The sequence below is a fragment of the Papaver somniferum genome, chromosome 8 (assembly GCF_003573695.1).
Source record: "Papaver somniferum cultivar HN1 chromosome 8, ASM357369v1, whole genome shotgun sequence".
Taxonomy (NCBI): Eukaryota; Viridiplantae; Streptophyta; class Magnoliopsida; order Ranunculales; family Papaveraceae; genus Papaver; species Papaver somniferum.
The window spans coordinates 143,345,128-143,365,876 of NC_039365.1; the positions used below are offsets into that span (position 1 = coordinate 143,345,128).

The window sequence follows — 20,749 nt, forward strand, 5'->3', positions numbered from 1 at the left end:
GGGTTAGGCGCGCATACTGATCAGTTATTGATCCTTTTATTGTATTAGATTTTAAACTTAAATTGCATTTTGTAAATTAGTCATACGAATATAATACTAATCAATCATTAATTAATCACGATATCTTCTGTTGTAGTATGCATAATGAGAAAATGTTAGAATTTTGAATTCATTCACTTACATTTTGAATTCATGTTTCAATGGAATTCTCCTGGAACCATGTTTAGATGTTCTAATTACAACATCCTATTTAGATATCAAGTCATTAGCGGTTTATAAGTACTTTTTTTTTGGCTTCATGGTTTATAAGTAAATTTCACATCATACATATACCACCTTTCAGCGATACGATGTGGAATTTTTGTGCCCTAATATGGAAATCCATAGGTGAGTTGAGTTACTTTTTCGACATAACATAAACGACTTAAAGTTGGTTTCGGTAAAGTATTATTGATTAAGGCGTCAGAATGCTCCGTTTTTCGGGCTTCGTTTCAAAATGAAATTCAGGAGGATTTGACTAGAAATATACTATTCTCGATAAATAATTTAACATAATTATCCAGTATTTTATATAACAGCACGGGTTAAACTCTAGTTATACATAAGATAGGCTTTTCCTTTCATGGCAATTAATTAAATGTATTTAACCGTTATGGCATAACCTCTTTTTTATTGAAAAAAATACACGTTATCGCATATTAATTGGGTTGTAGCCGTCTCATCCTCTCTCTTCCTTCTCTCTTCCTCTTCCCTTTCTAAAAAAAACAACCTAGAATTGTCTTGAAAAGTTATGCACGTCCATTTGAAAAAAATAACCCACATAAGATAGGCTTTTCCTATAAATTATGCTAGACCTTTTCAATTTGCAGAAGAAGAAAAAAAAATTACAAGCGAACGTGTGGTATTTGTGAAATGTGACTCTTTAATAAGTGATTGTTCGGGTTCTGTAATGGATTGCATCTTATAAATTTATAACCAATCAGATAACGATGACATGGAGTTAATGTTGACATGGTTAGACCAAGATCAAGGGGGATTATGGTATCGACATGTGGCGATATGGGTGTCTCTTATTAAAGAAAATATGGTTCATTATTCTAATAACCACAAGGATTATGGGTTTTACTCTTATAGTCCTAGAGTTATTTGCTAGTATATGCAAATTATTCCCATGATCCTAGCACACTCTTAAAAGATTCCAAATTGTAACACCTAATTCCCTCCTCGATCTCTCACAGATACAGAAAACCCAAACATAAAATCTCAAAGAGAAACTAATCTCTCAAACAATAATGAAAGCAAACAAATCTCTTTGATTATTAACAAACTCGAAAATCAAAATCGAAATCAAACATCAAATAATAAAGTATAAAACAAACTTCAAGAATCTCAAAAATCCATTATTAGCCTTATTTCTTCTTTGTTGCCTTCTTAAGTCGACGATTTGTTTATTATTTATCATCATCAACAACATCACATTCGAAAAAACGAAGAACTTTTTTTTGGTAAAAACTAGATCTAGAAGTAATAATAAGTTGGAAAAAGAATTTATTTTTGAAAACAAACATTAATTTTGAAATGGTTGATGAAGAAGAAACTGAATCAGGCGATGAAATTTTTCAAAAAACAACTCAAATTACAAAAGAAATAGCAAAAAAAAATGTTAATTCTTTTTTTTTTTCATCATAGGTATTGTTTTATTGTATGACTTGCGTGTACAAAAATGACATTAACTTAAAGTTTTTATATGTTTAATATCAGTACAGGGTAACTAATGTTGAAACTGTTTCATATTTAGTTTTGTAAGTTCACATCTTGTTTAGTTATCATGATTTAATTTAGTTGTGTATGTCTTCTATCTATTTTGCTTGTAGTTTCTTAAATGTATATTCTCTGCATTATAATGAACTCTTTTTATATGTTTAGCATCATGTATAGGGTACCTAATGATAAAAATGTTCCACATTTGGTTATATGAGTCAACATCTTCTTTAATATCAAATTCTACCCGTGGATGTTTCCTCGACGGTTTCCGGTTGTTGATATTTTCTGCGCAAAGTTATTATACATCAATAGGTTTGATGTTAACATGTGCAGACTTCCTGCGCATTTTCCAATTGTGGATATTTTCTATATAATTTCAGGTTGTGGATATTTTTTTACATATTCTAGTACTGGACATCATAATATATTAGTGGTTTTAGGATTTTTATGTATCTTGTTTTCAGCGCATATTAAAGATTTTTTGAGGTATTTAATGATTAGAGTTTACACACGAAACTTTCAAAAAATTATACGTTTAACCACAATCATAGGTATTATTGTTGTTATCATCAAATATAAGAGTATATACTATGTTTTTAACAGAACGAAAGCGTTTAACTTGGATCAAAGATCCGAAGTAGAAATAGCTTGATGGTCTGGTAATCCACATGAATTGATCAGGTAATTGACTACAAGTGAAGAAGATGAAGAATAATCATTGTAATTTGGGGAGAAACTGAAGTTACAAAGTGAACGTGATGAATTTTGAGTATAAAGAAAACAGTAAAAATGGTTTGCTGCCGATGAATCAAGTCCATTAAAGTTACTAATTTGACATACCATACACCGGAGAGAAGAAAGCATTGTCGATGAAGATGAAAAATAAGAACGGAGCAACTAGGGTTTTGTAATGGCGGGAATTTTACAGTTAATATAAAGATGAGTAACCTGTAGTGAAATTTTTCGTGAACGCAGATTCAAGGTGGAGTTTACAATATCTCTGAAACCAAATTGCTAATAGAGGAAGCCCTGCAAGGACAAACAATGAAGGTATAAATCCTTTCGCTGTTGCTAAATTTCCTAATAACAAAATTTAGGAAATCTGCAACACCGTAACTATACGTCCGTGGACATCTGGCGAAAATTCAGCACCAGTATCGTACTTCTGACCGTATACGTTAATTATTTGATGCCGATATACCACACGCCCAAAGTAAGTAACCAAATAGGGAAGCAAAATGGGTGAAACAACACAGTAGGCAAAACCAATCAAAAAGTATAGCTGGATTTGGGGTTCCTTCTCATGGAAATCAAAAGCTTCATTGTTCTTCTCAATCTTCCACCCAAAAATGTTCTTAAAATGGTACTTAACTAATATTGTTACCTCCTCAACCACTCCCTAGCATCTGTCACCGCTTCTGCCACCCCTACTTATTCCACTACCACTAATAATGTCTATTAATATAATTTTTACTAAAATTATTTATTAATGAAATTATATATTTTTTTTTCTAAATCATGAAATTTTATTACCAAAATAAGCAAAAGATACAATTTACAGAAAGCCCAAGATATATCTTTTAAGGCTTAAATTCAAAAATAAAAAACTGAAGCCCAGAAAAATAAGCCCAATAACTGAGTTATGCCATTTTTTAGCAAGGCAAGATATAGTGCATTACACATATTCACTAGGAGTCATTACTGATATCTCTAGGCAGTTTTCATGAGCAGAATCTAAAGTAGATCCCATCTTCACATTCCAGCTTATTCAAGAAATATGGCTTATCATCATAATAAACAACTATTCCTCTTGCTAGCAACACCCCTTTCTTAGCCATATTGTCAGCAGAAAAGTTAATCTCCCTATATGAATGTGTGAATGAGATTCTTGGAATATGTCTTCTGATATTGTTCCATCTATTCATCACAACCCAAGGAATCTTACCGTTACTGAAAGCTAGCAGTACAACTTTTGAATCAAGGCTAAAAACAACATTCACATACTTTTTCTTGACTTCCCATTCACCAGCTACCACCAATGCCATCACTTCAGCTAGAAAATTTGTTGCTACCCCCAGACCTCCAGTAGATTCTCCCAAGCAATCACCATTTTCATTCCTTGCTACAAAATCCAATCCTGCATTTCCAAGATTACCCTTTGAAGCTCCATCACAGCATATGAGCACCTGTCCATTCCTAGGCAACCTGAAGAAGCATTGTTTAACATATGACATATGTGTCTTAATACCTGTGATCCCAAAATGCAATAAGATCTGTAAGTCATATACATTCCCCTACTTGGGACCTTTCATTCTTATACCACATGCCTTTGTGTAAGACAATATTGTCTGTTTAAACTTCTCAAAGTTAAGTTCTGCATTCTCATATATCTTCTCATTCCTTGTGTGCCATAATTCAACCATTACCTTAAATGCATTGTTGTACCATATTTCCTGAATTGCTCAACCTTTTCCTTTTGCAGACTTCAAAATATCCTCAAATGATGAAGGGTTAAGAAAACAGAAGATTCCTCCCAGCCAATGCCAAATTTTTGTACTAAAACTGCATTCTCATAAAATATGTTGCATTGTGTCTTCAGCGTTGCCACATAGATAGCATTTTGAGACTGTTGAAAAACCTTTCTTCCTCACAGTTTACTCAGTGGCACAAGCACCTCTCAAGATTTTCCATAGATTAGTAGAGGTGTAAGGGTGCACACAGGGATTCCAAACTGTTTAATCCATGGTATCACAGGAAATTTGTTTCTTATTTGTTGAGCTGCACTTGCAACTGAGAATTTACCATTTAAATCCTTCTCCCATATTAGCCTATCATCACCACCACCAATTGTTGAAACCTCATTCTTCTCAAAAAATTGAAACATTTGCTCAGGTATATTCCATACTCCATCTACAATTAGATCAGCAACCTTCAAATCCATATTCCTCTTGACATAACTGTCATCTGCATGCTTTTCAATTAGAGCATAACCCTTAATCCATTTATCATGCCAAACTGATATTGATTTTCCATCTTCCACTATCCATCTCTTACCTTAATTAACTTCAGCAATGACCCATTTAATACCAGGCCAAATTTGAGGATTGTTTGTAAGATGATATCTATTCATTACTCTTGTTCTTGTACTTGGCTCTCATGAAATGAGCCCATTAAACCTCCTCTATTTCAATCTTCCACAAGAGTTTCATTAATAAGGCCTTATTCATTACCTCCAATCTCCCTAAACCCAAACCACCTTCAATTAATGGAGCATTTACTTCATTCCATTTAACAATCACTAATTTTTTAAACTGAAGGATATCCAGACCATAGGAAATTTCTAATAATTTTCTCACATTTTTTTATAACAGCTTTGGGCCATTTGTAGACATCCATATTATATATGGGAATGCTGCATAATACATGTTTAACCAAAAGTTAATCTTGCAGAGAATGCCAATAAATGTCACGTCCATCCAGCCAACATCTTCTGCATTAATTCCACCATCCCCCAAACTTGATATGACTTTACTCTCCCAGGATTTAAGATAACCCCCAAGTAAGCATCATGCAACTCAGATAATCCCATTTGCAAATATTCAGCTATATCAGTTCTTCTTGCATTTGAAACTCCACCAAAAAAACATTTGCTTTTGTTTTTATTCACTACTTGTCTAGATGATAGTTGATACTTACTTAAAAGTGTCATTAAATTATCCAAAGATTTTTTGTGGCCATTGCAAAAAATAAAAATATCATCAGCAAACATTAAGTATGAAGGCTGACAATTACCTCTAGTCACCATTGCTTGCACTTTGTCTTCCTTCACCATTTTTGATAAATTTCTACTAAGAACTTTCTCTTCAAGAATGAATAAGATGGGTGATAATGGATCACCTTGTCTTAACCCCCCTCCAACACCAAAAAAACCACAATGACTACCATTAAAAAGAACAGAAATCATTGCAGATTCAAAAAAATTCATGAGCCAATTAATTCAAAAATTATATATTTATTGGATTAATTAAGGTAAATGAAAAAATAATGAATTATTCGTTATGAGAAATTAATGTGATACCAATTAATAAAATACTTATACTAATATTTAAGTTGAATAAACCATGGCAGTAGATTTATCTCCTCTCTAGACAAATCTGGACCACCACTTACATAAGCAAACCTAGCCAAACGTTTTCACTCATCATCTTGGAGGGGGATTGCCTCAACGCAGTTAATGCTATCAATGGTAATGTAGGAAGTGTCTGATAAACAAATAATAATGTAATTCAAGATTGTAGAAATCTTATAGTGTTGTAGGGCTTGTAGCCCATGGATGTGCGGCCCAATATAGTATCTAGGGTTATCTTCCTACTTGTATATAAAGCATACTATGCTCTGTAATATGATTGTTGTTGCTATCAATAAGATCCCTCTTATCGTTTCTCATACTCTTCCTCTTCTCCTAAGTACCCACACGTTATCGAGCACGAAGCTTCACCGCCGAGCTAAATTTGGGTTTTGTTCATTCTTCTTATTTCTGCACGAACTCATCTCCTTCGCACGGTTCTTCAATTCTTCTGGGATTTTTTGGTTTTGATCGGATACCCCATATTAAGAGGTATGTCTAAACGATTTCTAAAAAAAAAATTGTATGTCGTGTATATGATTGATCTCTTCTACATGTTTAATTAATCATTTATCCATATGCTTACTTTGATGTATGTTCTTATATGATTTGATTTGTAGGCATATGTTTGTACTTATACAATTGATTGATTAGCTTGTTGGTCTCTCAAATTTTTTTATTTTTCATTTTCTTTTCGCATATCTTTTCTATTCTGATGATGGTGGTATACATATTATTATGAAACTGTTTTGTCGGTCAAAAAAATATAAAAAAATGATTGACTGATCTGTCTAGTCTGATTTACAATTAACTTTTTTTTAATAATAAAAAAAAACGTTTTTGATTGATGGCATGTCTATACAGGAATCTATATTATTTTACTATATATATATATATATATATATATATATATAATTGAATGTCCCCCTTAGATCTGCTCTGTGTACTTTTCTTATTCCACTGTTTTTGTTTGACCGAGATGATATAACATACTATGTATGCTGATATACTTTTTATATGATCATCATATTTAAATATTATTTTCCTGATAGCGGTGTATATTTGTTTGTTTATGTGATCTATATTACGATAGATTGTAGTTAGTATTATACAGTTGTCGTACTGTTATTGATGTGAATTCTTTTTTTATATTTTAATTTATGTATTACTATATATGTGTATGCAGATACTATGTCCAACATGATTACTATGCATCTATCAAATGGCTCCCATATATATGCTTAATGCTCAGTTTTTTTTTTAGCCAATGGTAAGATGATAAAATCTTAACGAATGTCACTGATTAATTACCGCATGTCTCTGAAATTTCTTCCCCTTCTTTGCATGCATTAAATGTCTGATCGTTTTTGGAAAGAGATAATTAAAGAGAGAGAAAAAAAACTTATTTTTCTTTTAAAACTGTGTAACGTGTGAATATATTTTTATTGTTTGTTTATTTACGTTTAATTCACTTAATTGTAACGTTTGTCTTAATTACTAATAACGTTTGTCTTAAATACTAATTATGTTTTCCTTAATTATGTTAATTGGTGTGTAAATTTTATATGAGCATAAATGCCATAATTACTACCATTCTTTACTTTCTACCATTACACGTTTTCTAAATATTTTATGGTGTTTTATTTTATTTTTAAACTTTTTTTTATCTCTACATTTTTACCTTTCGTGTTCACCGATCCGGTCCACTCGATCCAACCTGTTACGGCCCGACCTATACCGGTTCAATCCAACTCGACCCAATCCCGTTCCGTTCTGGCGGTTGGTTTTGCATGTCCTAGCGAGCACGGGTTCTCTGTAAGTATAAATGGAACCAAAGCTTGGCATGTAATTATTTGTGGGTTTTAAGGTTGGATATTTGTTGGGTTTATTTATTTGTTTTTTAGAACATGCCTGGTTCTATTTTTCTTTGTCTTAAGATAAATACATATCATAACGGTCAATTTAGATTATGACTGTTGATCTTGATCATTAAGAATTTTAGTTTTGTTGTTTTGCTCTCTTGCATATAATATTGGCTATAGTTGAATGTGGTCTTTTGTTCAATTGGTTGTACCAACTCGATTCAAATATATTTATTTGAGGTTCATAAGTACTTGGACCATTATTGCGTACTTGATAGTCTCCCAATTTTGAATGTTCCGCGGGATGTAATCCACTTGCTCGACTATTAAAGAGTCGATATTTTCAAAAGACGTTGCAAATAAAATCACATGTATCCCAATTTTTATGGAAGAACTCACAAAAGGTGATATGAGTCAGAAAATTTTCATTTATCTACTTCATCCATAATACTAACGAACCGGTATATGTTGAAGTATGAAAACAAAAGTACGTATTATCTTTAGTAATATATTCAACCTAAAGTAATTGGTTGACATGTGTAGTGAGATTCTCTTGGAATATTGAGATAAAGAAATTTCTCAAATTAAGCTAATTGTAGCAAAATTGAAAATGGAAAAAACCCAAAGTAATGAGGGTTAGACGTACCGACTCATATAAAGCATATGAAAAGGGACATATATATCATGTGACAATTTTTTTTTTCTCCCCAGCAGTAATGACACCAAAGTATAGGTATCAATTGAACATGGGATCAACTAAAATGTAATTCTAGCCCCCATCATAAATAAAAGAGTTGGAAACGCACCTGGTCGTAGGTGTTGGTATATACAATGTAATGTGTCCGTATATCATAGTAACAACCAATTTTCACATCAACTTTAATGGAAACAAGAACTTTTCCTGGACAATCGAGCGCAATACTGCTCATTTTGTTTTTCAAGATAGAACAAAGACGTCGTAAAATCTCTAGATGTACCAAGAGATAATCACACCTTGTTAAATTCCCAAGTAGCTAAATGGATATCATGTGGAACATCAAAATGATGAGAATGTAATTGATTGCATATTTTATAATCTCTAATATATTTGGAAGGAAATATATTTTAGAGAAACTAATGAGTCAATCTAGTGCAATGTAATTCACTATAATATTTGGATTACTGAATCCATATTGACTCCGGCGATGAAATGTTGGAAACTGACTCACACAGGCTTTGAGCATAATCATAAAGAAACTTTGGTTGTGACATGATGATTGTTTTGAAAGAACTCATACAAATATCACTTTATTTGAGTGAACGAAAATGGGAAAAAGATTGACAGAATGCAAAGTAAGAAAGCATATCACTCATTTTTACAAAGTCTTCAGTAAAACAGGATCGAGACCATCCTAAGATGCAAATGGTAAAAATTCCATATTACAAAGAAAACAAGGTGAAATTTAGAAAATATTCATGCAGAATGCGGACCATTAAAGTGACTGATGGATCTGGTGAATGTTTTGACATTTTGGACTAGCTATAGTTCCCAAGAAATTTGTGTTTGAAAACTCCTACCACATATTACACAATTCAAAGTGCAAAGGCTAACCACCCTTGTTAATGCTAGAGAATTTACATCAAAAGGGCTTGATGAATATTGCGTGTTTAATAGGATCAATATAGAGCATCTTATACCCAATGGTCTCGCAGAGGTTACCATCAAAGGTTACAGATGATGTTTAAGGAATAGGTTATGCGTACCAACCTACCTTTTATTGATTTGGGGATATGCAATATTACGCACATATTTACTTAATTCGTTTTAGAACCCAATATTAGCCAACCTTTTATGTGTACCGGTTGGTAACTGAATTTAAGCCTGACATTTGTGTCCTTACGCATTTTTGGTTGCACTATATATGTGCCCTTACGAGTCCACATCGTACTATGATGGATCACGAAATGATTAAGTAATTTTGTTGGATATTTACTCTCAACAATTATCCGTATTTTAAAAACTTTGGCAGGAGATCTCTTACTGCTAGATTTGCAGGTTATCACTATAATGAGACAGTCTTCCCGTCGTTAGGGGGAGATAAGAAAAATTATTTTCTAAAAGAACGACATGAACCGTCATGGTGTGTTCCCACTATGTCTCATATTGATTATTGTACTCCAAAAATATAAATGTGAAGTGACAAAGAATAATCCATTTTCAGAATGTAAACTTATGTCGCTAAAGTGACAAGATCACACATACCAGCTGCAAATATTCCTACAAGGTTAGAAATCCTCGGTATGGGGTACACCATAGACTAAGGTGTTGCAACTGCACTTGGTGGAAGTGTAGTTGAGGCCGTGGCTCCATAAAGGAAAATGGAGAGACCACTAGGTTCGATCAATGCTCACCTAGAAACGAAGTAGATGAGTAAGGCACAACCTAATTTGTATCATTAATGAAATAATCACACTTGATTGTCTCTGACTATGTCCATGAATCAATACTGGAGGACGCTCCGAAGTTTTAAATGATTCTAGAGAACAATGAAATCCTGACGGATTATGAGAATACACATGAGTCAATGGAAGGATCATGCGTGCACAGTGATGATATAATCCATAAATTGTTGCTCCAGAAATATAGCACAATAAGATCGAACCATGCTTTATTTTGATTAACTTCAAATAAATAACATATTTGGCCTACACAATCCAGGTAGAACTTAGTTCTTTGGAAAATATACGGGTATTCGGTGTGGTGGTGCTAACCAACCTAGTGTAAAGCCTATTGGACATACATAATTAATTTTCCATAAAGCATAATGATAAGAAAGTAGTCTTAAAGTAAAAAGACTCGCCTTGTGGCGCGAGGTTTCTCACAAAGCCCTGGAATTGTTCTCTTGTAATGAACGTTATAGAGTTCCGCTAATTAGTTAGCTTGGTAATTTCAAAAGGGCTTGAAATGCAGCATATGTATGTGGTTGTTACGTATCTCTTAAAGAATCAAGAGATATAAGATATTTACAAAAGTACTTGATAGACTTTTGTTTCCCAAATTAAATGACTCTAAACCACATAGTGCGTTTACAGTTAGATAGAACGCTCACTTATATATTCAAGAAATCAGGCGGATGTGGTATGCCCGTCTAAGTGGCTATTTGATTTGGAGGGGATAGACAAGTAAGTTATTTTTCCTTGCGTATTCATAAGAAAGTTCCTGATTTAGAATTGTAGCTATTCATGTTGATGGTGCAAACATGATGTGTACTCTTGATGTAAAAAAAGACCTTAGAAGCTATTTAAAATCCGAATTTGAGATGAAAAATCTAGGGAAAGCTCGATCGAATACTGAGCTTGTGGTATATTATTCCACCAGTTTGCATATGTCTAAAGTTTTCAGGAAATTTGACAAAGACATGCATCCTGATAGCACTCCCATGATTAGTCGAGGTTCAAATGCAAGTAAATAATCGTTTCGTCCAAAGGAATATGACGAAAATCTGTTGGGAGATGAAATTCCCATATCTAAGTACAACAAACGCATTGTTGTACTTAGTATAATAATGTACTCTATTAAATTTTACATCCTCAGGGAACTTGTTAGCTAGATATAGCTCTGCGCCAACGTAACGTCATTAGAATGGTATAGTGAATGTAATCATGTACTTAAAAGTAACCATTGACATAAATTTGTTTTACCCCTACAAAAATATTAAAAGGAATGCTAATGAAAGTGCAATCCAAAAGTTGTTGATTATGAAGGAACAATAATCTCTTCTCCAACGAAAGTAATCAGAGGGAGATATGGTAGATTATTTTCTATGTTATTACCGATATTCAGTTTCGAAAAGTACATGACTAAAGGAACTGTCTGGAAAAACTCTGAAAGTAATCAGGAGGAGATGCCGACATCAGGGGGAGGATCCAAGGATATGATGTCGACATAATTTACTTCGAAATTTAAGCTGTGTTGTACTCTTTTTCCCTTCGATCGAGAATATTTTTTCCCAAAGGATTTTGTTACTCGACAAGGTTTTTAGCGAGACAACACTAAACACATCAAATATGTTGAACGTTTAAGACATAAAGATCATTATCTGAATCAAAAAAATGAATGGTTGATAGTCTGTTAAGAAACGTAACTTTCAGAATCAATAACAGGGTCTTATAAACATTCAAGTCACCAAAGTAATGTGTGATAAACTCTCTTTGATTACAGTAAACTAATGAAAATTGTCTGATATCAGGGGGGAGCATCTAATGGTGTGTTGAACTATTTTCCTTAACCCAGGTTGCTTTTTCCCACGGGGTTTTGTTACTCGGCAAGATTTTTAATGAGACAACAATAAACACCGGAAATGTAATTTACAAGCTAATTCTATTGTCTTTCCCATGAGGATTTTCTTCCTTAAGAGTTGTGAAGCAACTAATAAACTTCAACGGAGCAAAGTGATCATCTGCAACGGATCACCTTTACTTGCATCTGTCGCGTTGTACTCTTTTCTCTTCATCAAGGTTTTATCCCATTGGGTTTTCCTTGTCAAGGTTTTTAACGAGGCAACATATTCGAGTCCAACTATGTTCTAAGTTTACTTAATATTGTGCTCTTTTTATTTAGTTCAGGTTTTGTCCCTCTGGGTTATCCTGGCGAAGTTTTAACGATACAATTAACTTAGACTCGTTGATCTTTGAAGATCGTATTGCATGTGATGAACTACATATAAAGTACGACACATGTGAAGTACTACATATGAAGAGTTGTACCAAGGTTTTATCCCACTAGGTTTTTCCTTGTCAAAGTTTTAGTTAGGCAATTGATTTATGCACAAGTCATCAAGGAGAGAACGACATTTGAAGAACTATATTCAAAGCACTATATGTGAAGCACTATGTATAAAGTTTTTTTTTGAACCGCACAATGGGGAGTGTTGTAGGACTTGTAGCCCACGGATGTGCGGCCCAATATAGTATCTAGAGTTCTCTTCCTACTTGTATATAAAGCATACTATGCTATGTAATATGGTTGTTGTTGCTATCAATAAGATCCCTCTTATCGTTTCTCATACTCTTCCTCTTCTCCTAAGTACCCCTAAAACATATAGTCAGTTTTAGAGATTGGAAACACACATTTGTCCATAGAGAATCTAATGAGGTGACTAATAGCCTAGCGAAAAGGGCTAGAATTTTTTGATGAATGTTGGCTTACAAAATTTCCAACCTGGTTGAAATATCTTTTAGAGATGAACCGAGTGTAAACGTTCTTAAAAGTCTTTAATGAATTCTCTTTTCTTATTAAATTTTTTTTTCGAGAAAGAGCTAAAAACTCTGTCCACTTTCCCATTTCACACAGTTGTTTCCCTCTCTAGTCTCATTTTCTTCCTTTTAGCATATTTGTATTGCCTCACTTTCAATATTTTCTCCTCGATTTCTTGTTTGTTCATTGTCCAATTTGTTTGACATTTTATGTTCAGTTGTTCAATTAGATATGAGAAGCAAATTTTGGTCCAATTGAGTGTTGTTTTTAATGGTTTAATATTGGGATTTTGTAGTCATGGGCATTGTTCCAGTATTATGTTATATGATCCGGATGATGACATCCTTATTGTTCTTGTCATTTTCATACCAATAATATATTTTAACTTTCTGAATTAAATGTGTGTAAGTGAAATGCTAGATAACATCGATATAAGCATTATGGAGTTTAATTTTAATCGATATATCTTAATATGTTATTCAAAGTAACTACGTGAAGCTTTCCAAGAGGTTAACTCAATGTTAGACGATGAGAATAAACATGGAAAATCTCATAGATCAATTGTTTCATTGTGATCCAGAATTTGGTTTGTGGTCATGGATTTTCCACAAGACAGAATCTCCATTTTGACTCGAAATGTGCAATTCAAACATGAAATTCACATTGCCACTTATAAAATGAAACTGGCAAAATCTGTGTACTACCCTTTAAACTCTACAATGTACTTAAAATCACTAAAATCGATATGCATTTCAATTAATTAATCTATTAATATAAATTTTGGATTATTTGTTAGAGTGCGATCATGACCGGCACTCTGTGTACTACCCTCGTTTTACACATTGCAATCAATCTTTCCATGAAAATTCCCCAATATATGATGTAATTTCGGATTTACTTCTGTTGGTTACCTATAGAGTAAAATGAAATATGATTCACATGTATATTTCCCACCATATGGGGAGAGATTAAAATGTTATCACCAATATTGCTTTAGAAATGGATGATTTTCTTGTAAAATATTGAAAATTGAATGCCGCAATAACATTTGATAAATCTCATTTAAAGGTTGTAACATTATTTCTTTTATAATTTTGGTGCATGGAAGGCCAACTCGTTTTGCTAAAAAATCGTCCAAAATAAACTGTAGAAATCACTAAAAATCGAGAATGACTTGGAATCCGAAATCGCGTCGGTCACATAGCATGGAGCGGTTACTCGACGAGTAATCAGTCTTGGGAAGCGATTTTAATTGCACTATTTTGTTAACATTCATTTAATTGATTTTTCTATTGCTTTATTTTATCCATGCCAAAACAAAAAAAATGTTGGTTTTGAAACCGTTCTTTATTGGTCTCACAACACGTTATGAGAGTCGCATAACACTTCTAGATTTTGTAATAAAGCTACAAATGCACTTATTACTAAATACTTGTGATTTGAGACATGAATATATAGTCCCTATTCACAAGATTCATCAAAGAAATCATGTCCGATTTTGGAGTAATAAAGATAAAGAAGAAAAAAAGGTGAAATAGAAATAACATAACGCATAATTGTAATTATACGCATCACGCAAACTGACAAAATACCGTTTAACTCTTCCGATTCCTAAATTGATCGTTCTCAATTTAAAAGACTATCTGGTGTTAGAAAATAAAATGCATTAATAAAAATAAAAAACATTACAAGTTAAAAGACTATCTGGTCTCCGATGCTTGGCTATATTAATCGGCCAAAGGGGTGTGTAATCAAGCAGCAAAGCTTCTCTATGCAAAAAGAAGAGAAGAAAAAAAAGAGTCAAACAAATTATTACTGTTGACTATCTCCGTAATCACCAGGTCAGGTGATAAGTTGTTTATTCACCTACTCCAACGTCAAAAATATACATTAATCTTTTGTAATTACAACATGAAGTACACAAACTAAAATTTGTGTTTTGCAATTCTGAAACAACAAACAAACGTTCTTCTCCTTCTTTCTCTTCCTAACCCAATGATGGTTGATTTTGATTTTGAAATTAGGTCATTGATTCACTGCTCCTTTAGTCTTCATCACCATAATCTCTAGGTTTTTTTTCTTTTTTCTTTCAGGGATTTGTAATCCGTGTACGAGAAAAATTAGGGTTTTGAGCTGAAATTTGTGTAGTAGACATGGAAAAGCCACCTTTAAAGCAGCTAACGACACAAGAATGGGAGAATTTGATAGAAGATTTTCAATCAGGAATCGATTCACGTATAGAGAAGTGGGTATCTCAGTATTCTTCTTCTTCTGTTTTGGAACTTATATTATCAACTTTTTTACGCAAAGATATTTCAATCAAACTTCAACTGATTGTTTTTCTCGAAGAGGCATATGATTTGTTAATTCCTAAAAATGAATATGAAATTGGGATTGGTAGAATTATTGAAACACTTCGTGCTGTTATACAAGCTCCTGTTGATGGGATCTCAATAACTTATTCATTAAAAGAACAATTGATGATTTCTGTATCTTCGATAATTATCTCAATCGATGGTCTAAACAACGTGGTTCATCATTTAGAGAGTTTGATTGAATTGTTATTGACTGTTATTAATAGACCTAATCATGGGTTGGATCGGCAGACAAGAGCTATAGCTTGTGAATGTTTAAGGGAGTTAGAGAGAGAATATATCTGTATACTTGTGGATATTTCTGGTCATATATGGAATTTATGTCAAAGCGAGAGAACTCATGCTTCACAGAGTTACATTCTCTTATTGACATCTGTGATTCATGATTTAGTAATTTCGAAAATGAACGGTTCGATTATCGGTACATCAGTTCCTCTTGTTCCTTTTAATGTTCCACAATCAGTTATAGCTAATTCTGGTTCAAATAATACGGATTCTTCGGCTGCTACTACAAGTGCTACTACGGTTTCGAATTCTAAAGAGCTTCGTAGAGTAATGGCATTTTTGTTGGAACACCCACATGTCTTAACTCCTTGCGCACTGATGGAATTCATGTCGATGATAATGCCAATAGCAGTGGCATTGGATTTGCAGGCTTCACTGTTGAAGGTTCAGTTCTCTGGCTTGCTTTACTCGTACGATCCTATGCTTTGCCATGTTGTTCTTATGCTGTATTCGCGTTTCTCAGATGCATTTGATGGCCAAGAAGCCGAAATTGCTCGTCGTTTGATGCTAATTTCCAAAGAAGCTCATCATTATTTAATTTTCCGTTTGCTTGCTCTTCACTGGTTGTTAGGGTTCATTAATCTTCCTTCTGTCAGGAGAGAAGCAATTAAGAAGAGTTCAGTGGTTTCTATGAGCTCAAGTTTTTACCCGACGGTATTTGATCCGCTACCACTGAAATCAATGAAACTGGACATGCTTGCCTATTGCGCTATATGCGTTGATAATTCAGTATCACAAAAGTCTGAAGGAGTATCTGATACGAAGGTTAAAAAAGAAGTTTCTGTTGTGAAGCTCTTAGAAGATGGACTTGTCTCTGTTTCATCATTCAAATGGTTGCCATCTTGGAGCACAGAAACTACAGTGGCCTTTCGTACTTTTCATAAGTTCTTGATTGGAGCCACGCCTCATTCTGAGTCCAATGATTCCACAGCGGAAGCACTCATGGAATCCACTATCTTTCAAACATTGCAGGTATTACGGAACTCTCCCCCTAAACTAGAACCATGAACATGATTATTGCTATAAGCTTCTTTCACCAGCAAATAGGCATTATGTTCCAACAGAAACAAGTCTACTCGAGGCCTCTTATAATATTATTATTTTCTTGTTTAAATATCCTTGGCGATTATCACCCTAAACTCGAGGAAAAAAAATGGCACTATGAAAATAAATGTGATTCTCAATATTGCTTATAAAGTGTCCTCTGCCAACTGGCCAGTATGGCTTAGTAGTCAGCATTTGTAACCATGTGTATGTGCATAGCGTCTATGCCACTGAATGCCTCCAAATTCTTCCTGATCACTATTCATGACCCATCTGATCCATCACCCACTTATTTGTTTCTTTGCAAAAGTAAATAAGGTAGCTTCTCTACACATGATTCTCGTAAACTTAATGTGAAGGGTATATTTTTAAACGAAGAGCCAAGCTGCTTATATAACAGAAGAGCAAAGGTATTTAGTGGTGGAGGGGAACATTTGGTCTATCTGGAGATGTATATGGTCCATATTTGTTAGAATATCTTGAACCCGAGCTCTGACTGGTTTAGAATAGCCTTCGAGTCATGTGTCTATTATTTTATGTTACCTGATATTCTGTAGTTTTGGTTCTCTATAACTGGTATCTTAGATTCGTAGGCATCTCTTACAATCAGCTCTTGAAGGATTATCTGTATTTGCTGCTTCTATACAGTTATGAACGTCCCTTTGTTACTGTGCAGAGGACACTAGTGGACATGGCACTGGAGTATCGAGGATTGGTTCCAATCTCTGTTGCTTTCCTCGACCGTCTGTTGGGATGTCATTCACATCGTTGGTTGGGGGAGCGTCTTCTCCAGACATTTGATGAGCATTTACTTCCAAAGGTCACCATAAATTATCAGTTGGCTTCTTACTTCCCAATTTTCAATAGGATTGCTGAGAACCATTCCGTACCTCCTAGTCAGTTACTGGAGTTGCTTACTGAATTCCTAGTTGTCCTTGTTGAGAAACATGGTCCTGACACAGCATTGAATTCATGGTCTCTTGGAAATAAGGTTCTCTGTATTTGTAGGACCATGCTCATGCACCACCACAGTTCAAGGGTTTTCCTTATACTTTCTCGCCTCCTTACGTTCACTTGCCTGTACTTTCCTGATTTGGAAATTCGCGATAATGCCAGGTATGATGAGAGAATTAATTCTTGTAATAATGATAATAATTATTCGGCCGGAGTTCATCTTATCTTTTCCCGGTTATTTGAGGAGGGTACTTCTAGTCCTAGTTCACTTGTTTCCCAAAACTCACCTGCATTAGGTGAAAGTCTGATGATTTTCCTGTATCTTACATTTTTAAGCAAAAAACGAAAAATATAAAAAATATATAAAAATTAAAGAAATGCAACTTTGTTCGATTTTTTTGTTCTGTCATCTATCTTACTAATGGAGCTGTTACGTTTTCAGGATCTACCTTCGGATGCTTATATGTATACCTGGTAAAAAGCTTAGGCACATTTTAAACCTCGAGGAACAAGTTCCTGGCATTTCACCATCCCCTCACATGTTTTCTGGTCAGTCTCCTCGAGCTTCTGAAGATGTCAACAAGTCGAGGAATATCTCTTCGTACATTCATCTTGAACGCATAACCCCTCTTCTTGTCAGACAAGCATGGTCCCTATCTTTAGCTATGATGGACAATGAAAATAATCAACTCCTTGTTTTAGAGGGCATCAGTGACAGTAAACCTGTAGACAGAGAAGCAGATTTGGACAGCAGTTCCGAGGTACAGGTTCTGGAAAGTGACCGGATGGATATGCCCCGAGAACCATTACGTGTCATGGATTCAAAGGTTTCAGAGATCTTAGAGATATTACGGCTGCATTTTTCGTGTATTCCTGATTTTCGGCATATGTCAGGTTTTAAGATTACAATTCCTTGTACCCTCAGATTCGAGTCCGAACCCTTTAATTGTGTCTGGGGAGTTGGCTTACCTGCTACAAGTTTAGATGAAGTGGATGCTCTACCTGCCATATATGCAACCGTTATCACATTCGCTTCTTCAGCACCGTATGGGTCTATTCCGTCATTCCATATACCTTTCTTGCTTGGTGGAACCAAGTTAGATACCGATTATACATCCAGGAAAAGTGATTACCTTGCTATTGTGCCTCTAGAAAATGGGTCTGATGAACAGGAAACCTTTAGGGCTTCTGTAACCATCGAATTGGAACCTAGAGAACCAATGCCGGGTCTGGTTGATGTTGCCATTGAAACAAATGCAGAGAATGGTCAGATCATCCGAGGTCAGCTTCAGAGTATTACAGCTGGTATTGAGGACATGTTTCTCAAGGCTAGAATACCGTCGGATATCCCTGAAGAAGCATTTGCAGATTACTACTCTGACTTGTTCAATGCATTATGGGAAGCATGTGATAGCTCTTCAAATACTGGTCGGGAAACATTTCCTCTAATGGGAGGAAAAGGGGTTGCTGCAATTAATGGGACCCGTTCAGTCAAGCTTCTAGAGGTGTCTGCCGCATTGCTCGTTGATGCTGTTGAACGTCATTTGGCGCCCTTTATTGTAAGTGTGGTTGGTGAACCTCTGATAAGTGCAGTAAGAGATGGTGGCGTCATTAAGGATGTCATTTGGAAAGAAGGGTTACATTCCGCTGTTGATGAAAATACTGAGATGAAGAATTTTGATTTAGGCCCACTTCAACTTAAGTACATTGATGATGACGCCGATGAGGAAAATTACACGCACTATCAAATCGACATCAAGAAAAGAAATATGGGATGCTTTTTTGTTCTCATATTTCTTCCGCCAAGATTCCATCTACTTTTCCAGATGGAAGTGGGTGATGCATCAACATTAGTTCGAATTAGGACTGATCATTGGCCCTGTCTAGCTTATATAGATGATTATCTGGAAGCATTGTTTTTAAAATGAAAGAAATTTCATTTGTGATATCCTGTCTTGTATCTGGTACACTGGATTGGCTTCTCGTCAAACCCTTGATCATCCAGCTCTCCGGTTGTTGATGGTATGTTTCGCCCAACCCATCTTGCACAATATTTTTTCCTCCCAAATTGTTTTTGTATTTGGGAATTTGATTTATTTATTTTTGGTTCCCCTCATTCAGAATAATACAGTTTTGTTGTAAATAACACCTTTATAAGAGTGAGTCTGTTAATCTTGTATTGTATCCATTCATTTTGATATGACAAATGAGAAGAAAGAGCACGTTTTATTGCTGATGAATTTGTTACTTGTATACTTGTGACCTGTTCTTTTTCAAGTGGATCTTCTCTCTGTGCATGGAAAACCTTTTTCTTTCCTCAACACCGTATATTCGGGCTAGGCCCTGCAGTTCTACAGGGGTGACTGGTGACCTCCATCAGGCACTCAAGTCTTTGGGCCTAATGGTCTAGAGACCTATAAAGTGAGGAACATAGTTCCTTGCTGAATTTCGAGACTTCTGTTTCCGTAGCTGTCCAGAATGGTTGCCCGTTTCCCATCAAATAAAGATATCAACCATGACTGTTACCTTACAGCAGTCACAGGGCCAAACATGATTATCAGCTCAGGTCGATCACCTTGTTCAACACCCGCGTGTATTACCTAAGGTCTCTTTAGCAGCTTAACTTACCTGTTGGGGGTTATGCCGTTTTGAAATACTCACTTCACCAGATGCCTTCTGGATGTCTTCCAGAAAACTCGCTGCTCTGTACCATGAATGGTGGTCAGAGCGGAGACAGTATCACTTGGACATTTGAGAGAGGTGTAACAGTTGATAATATGCTAATGATGGCTCTTATTCCTCGAGGAGGTGAGATCCCCATGCTCATGTGTCAGGTCAGGTAGAGCCTTCCCAACTGACCCATGATGCATCAACAGTTATGTGTGTGAATGAATACTGTATTGCACTAAGGCAAATCCTTACGTTACAGAATCCTTCTTCAAAACTGCTCTTAGATTTTGTTACGACAATAAACGCTAACTAAAGCACGAAAAATATCTGGCAGTAGACTTTGAGGTAGAAGTAACGTGGGGTACACATATCCAACCCTACCCGCTATTTCTACCCTACCTGCTACTATTTTACCTGTACCCTATTGTTAGCG

The 20,749-nt window shown here is 34.9% G+C and overlaps 2 protein-coding genes across 2 annotated transcripts; one reads left to right on the forward strand and one right to left on the reverse strand.

The window, feature by feature from the left end:
• Nucleotides 1-3,485: 3,485 nt before the first annotated feature.
• LOC113306125 lies at nt 3,486-4,187 on the reverse strand. The gene is made up of 2 exons (XM_026555101.1): nt 4,063-4,187; nt 3,486-3,969 (listed from the first exon to the last, which is right to left on the reverse strand). Exons 1-2 carry the CDS (start codon nt 4,185-4,187, stop codon nt 3,486-3,488), a joined length of 609 nt encoding a protein of 202 aa, XP_026410886.1.
• A 10,706-nt stretch (nt 4,188-14,893) lies between these two features.
• Nucleotides 14,894-19,886, forward strand: LOC113303297. Its single transcript, XM_026552328.1, has 3 exons — nt 14,894-16,620; nt 17,369-17,808; nt 18,089-19,886. Exons 1-3 carry the CDS (start codon nt 15,142-15,144, stop codon nt 19,572-19,574), a joined length of 3,405 nt encoding a protein of 1,134 aa, XP_026408113.1. The 5' UTR covers nt 14,894-15,141; the 3' UTR covers nt 19,575-19,886.
• Nucleotides 19,887-20,749: the final 863 nt, after the last annotated feature.

Coding starts and splice junctions, on each gene's coding strand:
- LOC113303297 (XM_026552328.1), top strand. CDS start 15,142: ATGGAAAAGCCACCTTTAAAGCAGCTAACGACACAAGAATGGGAGAAT. Junction 16,621..17,368: donor CTATCTTTCAAACATTGCAG/GTATTACGGAAC, acceptor GTTACTGTGCAG/AGGACACTAGTGGACATGGC. Junction 17,809..18,088: donor GAAATTCGCGATAATGCCAG/GTATGATGAGAG, acceptor TTACGTTTTCAG/GATCTACCTTCGGATGCTTA.
- LOC113306125 (XM_026555101.1), bottom strand. CDS start 4,187: ATGGTTGAATTATGGCACACAAGGAATGAGAAGATATATGAGAATGCA. Junction 3,970..4,062: donor ATAAGAATGAAAGGTCCCAA/GTAGGGGAATGT, acceptor ATGCTTCTTCAG/GTTGCCTAGGAATGGACAGG.